The sequence below is a fragment of the Corvus brachyrhynchos genome, unplaced genomic scaffold (genome assembly GCF_000691975.1).
Source record: "Corvus brachyrhynchos isolate BGI_N302 unplaced genomic scaffold, ASM69197v1 scaffold83, whole genome shotgun sequence".
NCBI lineage: Eukaryota > Metazoa > Chordata > Aves > Passeriformes > Corvidae > Corvus > Corvus brachyrhynchos.
The window spans coordinates 6611969-6624351 of record NW_008238464.1 but is presented as its reverse complement, the minus strand read 5'-3'; the positions used below and the strand labels follow the sequence as shown (position 1 = coordinate 6624351).

The window sequence follows — 12383 nt, the reverse complement described above, 5'->3', positions numbered from 1 at the left end:
ATCTCTGTGCAGGAACCATGAGAAGACCATTGGCTTCTTTCTTCCCTCTCATGGGTCTGCAGTATTTCTACCTCACTCAGTAACATAAACAAAGGCAGAACACATTAGCCTCAGTTTATAAAACAGATGTCTATTTCGGTACCAAGAATCAGAGTCATTGATGTTATTTCTGGAGCAAAGAGATTTGAAAGCGCAGTCCAGAAAACCAATGCTTTTGGAACCAGTCTCGTGCTTTTCCTACTTAGGGTACTTCAAAGGTCAGGCATCTACAGGACAACCTTCTTCACCTTGCTATCTCATCCTTCCTTTTTGTCCTGATTCTAGCCACGATAGGGCTAATTTCTGCAGTAGCTGGGAGGGGGTGTGGCTATAGGGCCTGGAGGTTGTTCTATACCACCTCATCACTGCCAGGGGGTGGGAAAGGGACTCTCTTCCAGGGAGAAGGGGTTCCCATTCAGTTGAGAAAGTGGCAGAGGTATTGTCTATTATCGTGTGCTTTCTTTCTGTGTGAATTGTTTTGTATACCTTTTGTTATTAATATTGTTGCTGTTACTGTTTGTTTTCATATCTCATTGCTGTTTCCAGTAAATTGTTCTTATCTCAACCCATGATCTTCGCCTTTTGTCCCTCCAACTGGAGGGGGGAGAGGGACCAGCATGTGGTTTTAGAGGGAGTGCTAAATTGGAGAATACATTTCCTAAACCATGGCACTTTTACTTTCATATCCAGGTGCTTCTCACTATGAGACACAGGTGTCAGTAAATTACACAAGTATTTTTATAACTAATATATTCTACTCCACTTATGGCCACTTCTTTGCTACTCCTACATCTGTGATGTGCATCTGCTCTGAAGAGCTTCAAGGCAGGTAATTTTTTCTTTTTTTACATAGTAGAGAGCAGAGCAAAAATTCACCTCAACTGCCAACTACAAGCATTCAAAAACTCCACTGCATATCCAGAATTCAAAAGTTCAAGCTTTCCCCTGCAACACCTGGAACTATAAATTATTTTGGAGGCTTGGGGGGTTTGCTTGTTTTAAGTTAAGGCCAAGTTTGTTATTAACTAAAGTCAGAAAAATTGAGCCTGACAACCCCCACTAACAAGTAACAGCTCAAGAGCTTTCAGCAATCAAGAAAGCCAACAGAGTTAGGGTTTTTTACAATATTGCCACTGTATAAATCCGAAAAGCACGTGCATAAATTCCAGTCCCCTTCATCCCCAAAAGATGACACTAGAATTAGAGAAATTGCAGGAAAGAATGGCAGCAAGGAAGACCACAGATACAAAATGGCTACCATATATAGCACAAACCCAGGTGGATTAGAGCTCCTTAGTTTGGAGGGAGATGCTTAACAGCATTGAGACAGCACAAATCTGCAAAATCATAAGCAAAGTAAACAACATGAAAAAGGAGCAACCAGAAGGGTTTTTGTGAATTTTTTCCCATCCAGCATTATTAGGTACAAACATGCAGCATATGTCTTGGCAACTCTCCAAACCTCAGATGACTGGAGACTAGGAAAAACATTCTGAGGAAGTCCTCCAGTTCTCCCTTTAGCTGTTCTGATAGACGAAAGACCAGATGAGGCAGCAGTTTGAATATGACCTGATAGGGCTCCTCTTACAGAGAGCCACAAGAGCTGGCACTGCTCTTCCCCTTCCTCTCAAATGGTTAAATGCTTTAAACTCACCTGAAAATTCCCAACTTCCACTAACAGTTTAACATTCAGAGAAGCTTCTTAGTGCTTTGATAGTAAAATATTCCCTGTCTCCAGTGAAATGACAATGACCATTGTTTGAATTACTTTTCTGAACCCATCATAAACTCAATTAAGATCCTACAACCACCATCCAATCCTCAGTCAGATCCTTATGCCAGCTGTCACACGGCACAGCACAGGCTCTGGGACTGACTGATAAAGATCAAACCCTGGGTTTCACAGCACCTACAACTCCTCCTCATGAAATACAAGAGTGTAAGCACGGATTAGCTGCATGTACGTGCCTGAGGACTTGCAGGCATACTCCAAAATTCAATGGCCAGCCTAAGGGGAGCTTACTCCAAGGAAGCTACAACTTATACTCCAGTCTTTCCGTACCCAGCATGTAGCCTCTGCATTAGGAGGACAGCCACTTTTTATCTTACATCATCATTTGTGCTACTAAACTTGACTATAATAGGGCATGAAAAACAAAGTGTAGTTGGAATGCATGCCCTTCTAAATGTGTACATAAACTAAGACACGAAAATTTAGAGACCTGGACTCTTTAAGCTCTTTTTTTAATGGTTAGAGTAAGAAGCCTGTTCTCTCCGACATTTTTCTTAAAAAAAAAGTTCAAACCACAAATAGCATATTAAATAAAGTCAGCAATAAAGTTCATCAGTTCAGAATCAGGAAATTAAAGGGCAAAAATGGTGAAAGAACAGATTACAGATTTAATTAGCTGAAAGACTTCTGTTGCTATTACTAGTCAGATTTTTCTTTAAAGATTAGACCATTTCTTGACACAATCTACCTGCCCTTTTTAACCTGATTATACCCATTAAAGACTTTCCCATATGAAAAAAAGTTCCATACTTAAAAATTGTTTGCAGCTTCTGGGCATGTAAAAGAAACAGGACACAGAGACTCATACACATTTTAAATTGAATTTGAAATAAAGTCTTTGGTTGGCCTTGTCCTCCTGCCCCTCCCCCTGGAAAAAAGAAAAAAGTGTGATTGCTGTTCTCTTGTTTATAAACCCCAGCATTGTGCTGGGCTGTAACTTTACAGCTAGACTGTGGCAATGAACACAGCACAGTTGCCTGAAAATTCTGGAAACTGCAAACATGAAAGCAACAGTAGTACGATTCCACATCTTACCTTGGTCTACTATTAAAAAAACCTACAGTAATGGGAAAACAACACTTGAAAAAACATAATGAAAGGCACCAATTCACACTGAAAGAGTCCTCAGCCAAAGCCCACTATAAAATGTGCAGTGAACAGGAGCACGAGTTCATTAAACACACTAACCACAAAGTTTACATTCACCTTAAGTACTTTGTTCCTTTCATCTCTCCTACGGCCACACTAGTTCTTCCTTTCTAAAGGAAAATCTACCATTGGAGTGTCTGTGGTCTTAATTTCATTTTTTCCCCTCCAATAAAGTCTTCCAAGCCATTCTTCTTTTCCCTCACTTGCTCCATGTTAATTTTCTCTTCTACAGTTTTCCAATCAATGCAGTAGCCCTTCCAAAACTTTATTTCGTCCATAGTTCACAAAGAGATCTTTATCATTACCCAGTATTTTTCCTTCCCCCAGAAAAATATTTTTATTTCATTTAAACCTGTGTGGAAAGCCACCTACTGATCCTTCATGTCTTTGTCTAGTACTGGAAAAAAGTTGTTTTCAACTCTCTTGCAGAAATTTTACCCCAGTTGAATAGTTTGATGCTTCTCCAGACCCTTACCAAGGCAGGCTTTAGAAAGTCATCTTACTAGCTCCCTCTTTATTCATAGTAAGAGCTCTACTGTTTCAAGTTCTGAGCAGGATATAAGCCTGCAGATTTCTGGCTAGTCTCCATATTCATAGGAACATGAAGTTAATGCTCCAACACACCTTACTAAGGCACGTAGTCCCAAAAGCCCAAAGTCCCAAAAGCCCATAGTCCCATGTAGTCCCAAAAGTACTGCTGTTGAGGGGAAAGGCAAAGAAGAAACTCTGCATAAGCCAAGTGTTTAGATGCTTATTCAACTCGAATAAAAATCTATAAAGCCTAAACTTTAGGTACCTGAGTTTTTTGCAAGAGGAAAAAGACAACCTACCTTTCTAACCAAATAACCTCAGCATTGTTCCAGAGCAGAGCCCAACCTCTTGACTTTTTAATTGAGCAATTCAGCCAATATCAGCTTCGCCACAAAGGCTCTGCTGTTGCAGGTTTCAGGACAAGTATCAGTTACACCAAACTCCTACTTGTTTGTCCTCACCTACTGCCTCTTTTTTCTCCCAGTGGGCCAGCCCAAGGTCTCACTGCCCTTATACCCTGTCATCAGTATTGACCACTGATCAATGCTCACAGAAAGCACACATGAAAATGGATCAGTAGAGGAGGGGTACACTTCTCCCAGGGATTTACATTTAGTGTTTAATATTTCATGCATCAAGTGGATTCCCCCACCTGTCAGTTTAGCAAATTCCTTTTTAAACCAGTTCATACTTCTAAACTCTGCAGCACAATAACAAGTGCCACAACTCTTCTAAACCTGCAGCATGGCACATTTCATTTAGTGTCCTTGGTTCTTATGTTACAAGAAACAAATAACAATTGTTCCTCATTCACCATCTTCGCACCATTTATAATTCATATAAATCTATCAACAGCTCTTTCTTAGCAGTCTTTTTACTCAACCTGAAATCCTAGCATACTTCACCTGCCTCATATAGACCTCTATACCACATCTTCAACCACCCCTGCTGCTTCTCCAGTGGCCTGTGGGGCAGAACTAAGGAGAAACAGACTCAAAGGTAGGTGTCATGGCTCAAAGATACAACTCTTCACTTAGATGACACTATAATGTTTTCTAGTTTATTCCTTCTCAAATAATTTCTCATCTTTCTTAAAAACATTCCTTAATGCTTTTAACCACATGATGAACCTGGAAAGATCTGTGCTGTTGAAGAGCTTACGACTAATCCAATTTAAGTGTTAATTCAGCACTTAAACCACTACTACAGAAATACTAAGTTTTCCATGACATAACTTTATCTCTAACACTTAAGGACATAGGATGGATAAATACAGATAAACAGCATTATCAAGAGAATAACCTGTTTTGATTGCTTCAAGCAGCTTGTCATTCTTCTCTCCTTCAAGCAGTCTCTGGTAATATCCAGGGTTTTGTTCCATGTTGGCTTGGGCCCCACTCACAATCATCCAGATCAATGCACGGTGTTCATTGGGGATGCCTTTCCTGATATATCTCTTCACTGCAAGACAAGAAGTTTGGTTTTGCTTGTTCATTTTTCAAATAAATGAAAAATATCCATCTGTATAACTCTTTTTTAAATGAGCAACCTAAAGTTAAGAAGTCATAGGAAAACTCTTGACTAGAGATTGTTTTCTCTCCTATGCTACCATTTAGGATAAGCATTTACTTCTCAGCCGCGTAGTATATTTTAGATTCACTCCGAAGTTCTTGTCATTCAGACTCCCCGCCAGATCTCCAGACTCAGGTTTTATTCCGTCCTCACTTCCCTTGTTAGAATTTTGAATCCTTTCCTCTTCTTCTGCCTTTCTGGATGGAGATACAACAGCAAAGCTCCCCCTTGATCTTTGTCCTTTTTCATTCAGATAAGCACTGACTTGACTTTTCCTACATCACCAGTGGCCTCTGACATGATGGCTCTGCCCATTCAGCTCTAACATCAATGGCCATGTTAACATAACCCTAGGGCTTCAGCTTAGCACCTGACCACTGAAATACAGCAGAAACTGAGGAATATTAAATACGTGCCTCCTATCTAAATGAGCCCTGGAAGAACTGGAGATGTGAGCGAACAGCAGATGATTTTCCCTAGAATAACCGGGGAAGTCTTTTCCAATCTAAAGTAGCTCTTATCCCCTGCATAATTTTCATCATTAGGGTGTGCTTTATGGTTTTTTTTAAGCAGATGATTCAGTGTAAATAACTATGATGCAAGATTACAGGAAGAAGCATCAGGCTACTGGCAATGAAAGCAGCTTCCTCCTGGGAATGGTATGAAAAATATTAATAAGGAGTCAATGCTGTTTATGGGTATATAATCCTAAATCAGCTTACCTTTCCTGACCCAAAAAGACAGCTGAATGTTTGAGATTCTTCTCCTTTTTTGGGGGGAGAAGAAAATGACAAATGAAACAGACATTTCTTACTAAATGAATCAGGTTGTATCAATAAAAGCATCAACTTCTCCTCTCTACATTTTATGGGACTCAAATCCAAGTGGAGAATTTTATTCCACCCACACACTACCACACACAATATCGCTACCTAGCCAGGTTTTATTCAATCACATAGTTCTGTAATAAATACTGCCTAAATTAAAGGCCTTAAAAACAGCAGAGTGAAGCAAGGTTGTACAACTCAGCCAGGCACCTTCTAAATACATTCCACCTAATTAGAACTGCTATCCTTTAGGACCCAAAGCTGCTTCCCCAGCATCACCCAACATAAACATGCACATATAATGACTATTTCACCTACCTAAAATCTGGTGTTTTCTCTCAAAGAAACATATTTGTAATAAATACCTGGTCTTTAGAGTACAGTTTTTGTTTCACTTTTCAATGAGGATTTATACTACAGGCTACAGTCTCTACAGTTCTAGCTGTAAAGCACCTTAATTACAATCTTCTTTTAGACTGGAAATAATTTACTTGTTTCCATGGTGGTTTAATAATCCCCGCTTCATCTTTTTTACGAAGTTTTGAACTCTAATGCTCAAGAAATCCTATAAATTGACATAGCAAATACAGGAATGAGCATCAAGAACCAGTCCCATTTAGGTTAACAAGAGACACTCAGATGAGCCTAGAAACAAACTTATTGGCTAAAATACTGGATTATCATATTTTAACACATAATGCAAATGGTATTTTTTTCTGGAACAATTTTAAATTCTGGAAGCATAGCCAACATCGATATCCAACAATACACATTAAATCCAAGAGAAGCATGGACAAGCCTTTGACAGTGGCAAAAGGGGAAAGCAGCCTGCAGCACAGCACACACTCATCATTCCTCAGTGTCATCATTTGCATGGCAATTGACAGCCAGGGGCTTGTATCACCCCAAGTGACTACTGACCCAGCTCTCTCATTCCCTGAGGAATGCAAAAGCCCTTTACATTGTGCTTTGTCTCCTGACACCATTAATAATACTTGCATTCAGAAGCAGCAAAGTAGTTTTGAAAAGGACAGTCGCAATTTAATACATATCACTTATATATATATATACATAGATACAGATATATCATCTTCTATACACAGAATTGTGTTCATACAAATATGTATGTATAGGCTCTCTTCCACATTATCCTTGGGAACGAAGAAACCCACAACAACAGTTGACACTGCAGAATATCCTCCCACTGTAACATCTAAGAAGCTTTCCCAGATGAAGCCAGATCATGCATGGGTCTCCACCCACACATCCAATGCCAGTTGCTTGACCTCAAAAGTAGAACTGTTGAATACCCCCAAGCCCCGAGTAAAATTCTAGAACATACATAGGTAAGAAATATCTTTATGTAAAATTTTTGCCTCTGTTCATTAACAAAATACTAAACATCAATTTTTATAAAACCCTCCCCCACTCTTAATAATTCAATTTCCTCTGACACTTACTGCCAGTTTCACAAGTTTAGAGTCACACTTTATGAATGTGTTTTCCTTGTTACAAGAAAAAACAGCTACCTGATAGGGTAAGAGTCTAAAAGTGATGATAAATACCCAAAGTAACTTCAAGAGAAAAGTATGAAGAAAATAACATTTTTCTAATACTGTACATTACTTATAGTAACAAGATGTAAAAACAAGTCACTTAAACCTGCCTGTCCTTGTTTGATGGTAGAATATGAGAATTTTGGAGACTTATGCTTCAAGATAAGTGTTGTATTACCTTTTTCCCCTATTAACATTGTTTCACTCTACATCATAGACTCAGTTTATGTAGCAAAAAAAAAAAGCCAAAACCACCAACATTTAAAATCAAAAATTATCTCATCTTAAAAATATTAGAAGAGCATGATTTTGAGAAGCATCTGCACTTTTACTTTTTCAGTTACTAACAATTACTGTTGAATGTTGAGGAAATAGGAAATAAACTTGGGCCCTAGAAGAAAAATTCTACAAAAGAGCTGCAAACAGCATACGAGGAACTGAAAGATTTATTTCATGAATACATAACAGAATAAACAGAGCAGATCAGTGCTGTAAATGTTCAAGTTCCAGTCAAACTGACTTTCCTTCCACTAAGCCCTGGGCTGGAACAGAAGTGCCCCTGTTATAACTATTGTTTAATAAATTTACTTTTCCCTTTCACTGTATTTTATGAAAGACCAGAAAGTGTCTTCTGCTACTGGTCACTTTTGACAAATTCACTAAGAGCCAAATTGTTTTGTGTAGCATGAATTTGGTCAGAATTAGGATACTTTGAGCAATTATGTCAGACAGTTTGTTGCCCACCTGTAAACAAAACAGAGCAGAAACCTGTATTTTGGTCCCATAAAGACAGAGCTGAATGAAGCAAGGAAAAAAATTAAGAGGATCTCAATAGTGGCAGAGGGAGAAGGAGAGAGAAAGAAGGCAAGTGACAAACAGTGACTATAAACTCTCATGTGCAGTGGAAACAAGGTGAAGATAAGGGTAGGGGGAGAAACAAAATAGCAGAAAAATAACAAAAAGGAAGAGACTGGAGAATGAGTGAAAGGAACTGTCATCCAAAAGCCCCATGACCCACCCTGCCAGCAGGCTGCAATACAGAACAACAGGATACACTGCTTAATTACCATTATTAAAATGTAGTCTAATTATTTTTCTTTATAGTGGAACAGAATTACATCCATTCAAACCACCCTGGATATGAGGCAAACTCAGTAGCATGTGAACATGCCACATTTCCAAACTGGAAAATTAACACAAGTCATCACTTCTTCCTGTTTGCCTGGGCAGGAATTATGAGCTTCTCTGTGTGTAGACAAATGGGTGTGGAACTACTGAGCTATCACACGTACACTGCCTCTCACATGTCTACTCACAGCAGGACACACAACAGTGGTTTCACAGCTACTGCGTTCAGGGGGGTAAGAGGCAGTTCTAGCTTATGGCAAGAGCCAGCAGCCCTGAGCAAAGCTTCATAGCAATGAAGTCAGGTCCTGGAGGAGGGAAATTCAGTGGATAACCTGCAGAGCTTCTGCTATTTGCCTGCAAGGAAATCACTGCATAATCATCTTGCAGGATAAAGCACACACCTGCTTACACAATTCCCTGTGCATGTCACAGACTTCAATCTTAATAACGATATGAGAAGGAAAGTATTTAAAAATCAGTAATTGCACAGGTTAACTTTTCACTCTCCGCCTCTGAGGTATCAGCTGAGGATAATGCAGGAAGCTTTTTGTAACAACTCTGGATCTACGCTAAGACTACATTTCCTCAGTATTAGTTATTCCTGTCGCTCTCCCTGGAATTACATGTATATGTGAGAATCCATAGCCTACAAATCCAAGTATCTTTAGCAAAAGTCAGTAATGTCAAAGATGAGGCACCAGCCCACAAGGACTTGCGCAGTCCAGAGCCATTGCCTGTGTCCCCTCAGTGGATTTATAGAATCCCAGTTTTCACAAAGAGCAGCCTGCTGGAGACAATTAAAGCCACGTTAAAGGCTGCTGCCATTATGTGCCCAGTGGGGCAGCATGACCATTGATTCTGAAGCCTGGTGGACAAGTTGAGATATTTGGTCAAAGTTTTGGCTCCAAAATAAGACCAAAGGCATTCACACTTTTAGTACAATCACAGTAACACTCTGTTTCTAAAATGCTAGAACTGGGAACACAAAGAAAGAGAAATGAAATGAACACACAGAAATTGCTAAAAGCTGCCAATGTTACCACTCACACATTAAGAGAAGGGTATGAATTGAAACTGAGATTATTTTTCCACAACTAGAAGACTAAGTTCTGCAGAATCTCAAAATCCTCACCAATCCAAAATGGCACAAAGTTATCACTACATTCAAACTTGACACCCCAAACAAAAGCATCTTTACAGCTCAAGCCTACATCTCCTGGAATTTCTCACCATTGAAATAGACATCTGTACACAAAATACACTGTTATATTTAAAATGTCTCACTAGTTATCATCCCATTTCTGGTGCCAAGGGAAAAAAAAAACAACAACCCCACAACAACAAAACCATCAGAATCACCAGCCAAAGTCTGTACCTGGAGCACAGCTCTGAATACTTCAGCTGTGTTACAGTCAATGTCTGATTAACGTTTGCTTAATTTCACTCACTTTTTCTTTAACATACTTACAGACAACTCTGCCCAACTCCAAAAGACACCCAAAGAGAAAGCAACCTGAATATCACCATTAAGAGCAAACAGGAAAATTTAGATGCTTATTTGAAAACATAACCCAGGGAGAGAGTGGGAGGAAACCCCACCCTTTAGTCAGACAGGATTCCCTGACACCTTCTGACTCTCTCTCTGTATTTCCACCTGTATCTCTTGCAAGATAAAACATTGCTAGAGGTTTTCATGCTCTTTGAAGCAGACATTAACACTTCCATCAGCATGGATACAGTGTTGCATCAGCCCCTGCATAAATCTTACTTTCTTCGCTTCCTCAGGCATTCATCGTCAGTTCTTAGTACACACCTTTTTAGCTGCATGCTCAATGTCATCTTACAAAAGAAGGATAAGGAGAACTGCAAAATCTCAGCAGCCTAAAGAACTGTCAAAGAGACAGCAACTGAGAACCCTAACATCCTGATCCCTGGGGTTCAAGACAGCATCTTCTACATAATCTCATGTCTTTTTAAAGAGAGTACAGAGTACAATACAGCAAACAGCTGCAAAACGGTATCTTGCAGTGCCAGTGGCCATAATATCTGGGTTACAGATGTAACAAGATATTAATGTGCTGAAGAAGGATTACTCCTTTGGAAGGTTTAAATCAAATCCCTCTAACAACAGCATACTTGCTTGTGCACTATTACTGTTTATACTACTGGTTTTCATTTGAAGACAGAAATAGTATTCAACATTCAAAAACACAAAGCCACTGAATACCATTTCTGTTGATCCCAACATAATGCACATTTACCTATAAAAAGACATGAAGCTCACCTTTTAAACTCTTCTGTATACTGTTATTCCCCTTTAGGAGCTTGGACCATTTTATTGCTCTTCTAGTGAGTACCACTAGGTATCTGGAAAAGAACGCTTCATAGGATGCATAATCAAAGTCTTCTGGCCTTTCAAACCCATATGGATCAACCCTGCAAAATAAAAAAAGAATTCCTGTAATAATGTTTCTACATACCTACAGCTGGAGAAAAAAAAAAAGGCAAGTATGCTTTAAATAACTTCCAGTTGCTATTTCTAAAAGCAGCTCAAGACTCCCTCCTCCCAACGAAAACCTACTTTACACAAACTGTTACACTCCATTTAGCATTTAAACTTACTGTTTAAGTAAATTAATTTAAACATGCACTGTTCAGTCAGTTTTACAGATTTCACTGCTTTTTAAGTACAGAGTTTGTGGAGCAAAGGACCCATTGAGTGCAAAACTGACACAAAATTATGGCCACATAAAAGTCTGGGAGGTATTTTTCACCACAATACAGGCAAACAGTTGAAAAGTATAAGGTATGGCACAAAAGTTCGAATATGACTTGAACTCTCTTTCCACACAGTTCTGTGCACAAAAATGACAACAGAAAGTACAAGTGTAACAGGTTACAAAGATTATTTTTTAAATAGGTAATTTCTGAAATTATCTTCATGAAAATACACAACTTGGAAAAAGACAAATCCTTGTGTCAATCCACCTTCTTCATATGTAGTACCAAAATGCTTATTTTATTATCTTTTACAGTTGTTCAATGTTCAGCACATTATCTCAGGCAGCACAATACTGACAGAGTATCAGAACTGAATGGCTGATTTTGTTTTAACATATCAACTCACCTTGATAAATTATATTTATGGCAACTTCCCAGGGTGCTCTATACCTGCCAATTACCACCTGAGTACAGGACATTAATGGGCTTCACAGAAGTTAAACAGGGAGAGGGATCTGTCCAGTCAGACAAGGTTTCAAGATAGACTTGAGGGTTTAACTTCCCAAAACACTGCCTGTTTCATTCATGGTGAAGGAATTTGGCCACGGAGCAGCACTGGAACAGCCTTGGGAAAACTGGCTCACGGGAGCGTCACAGGTAGTAAAGCATGAATCAGATGAGGAACAATTAAATATTCAGACCTCAGATTGTTACTACATTGTTGGCTGCTTAGAAGAGTCACCTTAATATTCAGGTACTCCTCAAATCTGACACAAAAACCAAAGGTGTAAAAAGCACCGAGACCCCTGACACAGATTGCTCTGAAGACACAGAACATGAAAACACACACATACAAAAAACCCCCTCACACGTCCATGAACACACATCTCTTATTTACGACTGCGACTGCCCAGGCAGCAAGTACAGATTAATTTCATGCTCCACTCCATTCCTAAGGTAGAAAGGGAAAACAAAGAGTGAGGACGCAGAGTTTCAGGGAAGCCACCTTCCCCGGCTGCCCTCGGGCAGGGAAGGTTGCGGCGGCCGCTCGGTGCCCTCAGCCACCAG

The 12383-nt window shown here is 39.4% G+C and overlaps 1 protein-coding gene across 1 annotated transcript in view; it reads right to left on the bottom strand.

The window, feature by feature from the left end:
- The window catches only part of GRTP1 (growth hormone regulated TBC protein 1), a 37454-nt gene that overhangs the window by 23541 nt on the left and 1530 nt on the right, over window positions 1-12383 (bottom strand). Inside the window, exons 2-3 of the mRNA XM_017736978.1 lie at window positions 10879-11030; window positions 4814-4972 (exon numbers count right to left, since the gene is read on the bottom strand). Of these exons, the coding sequence (XP_017592467.1) occupies window positions 4814-4972; window positions 10879-11030 (311 nt within the window). The remainder of the gene's footprint in view (window positions 1-4813; window positions 4973-10878; window positions 11031-12383) is intronic.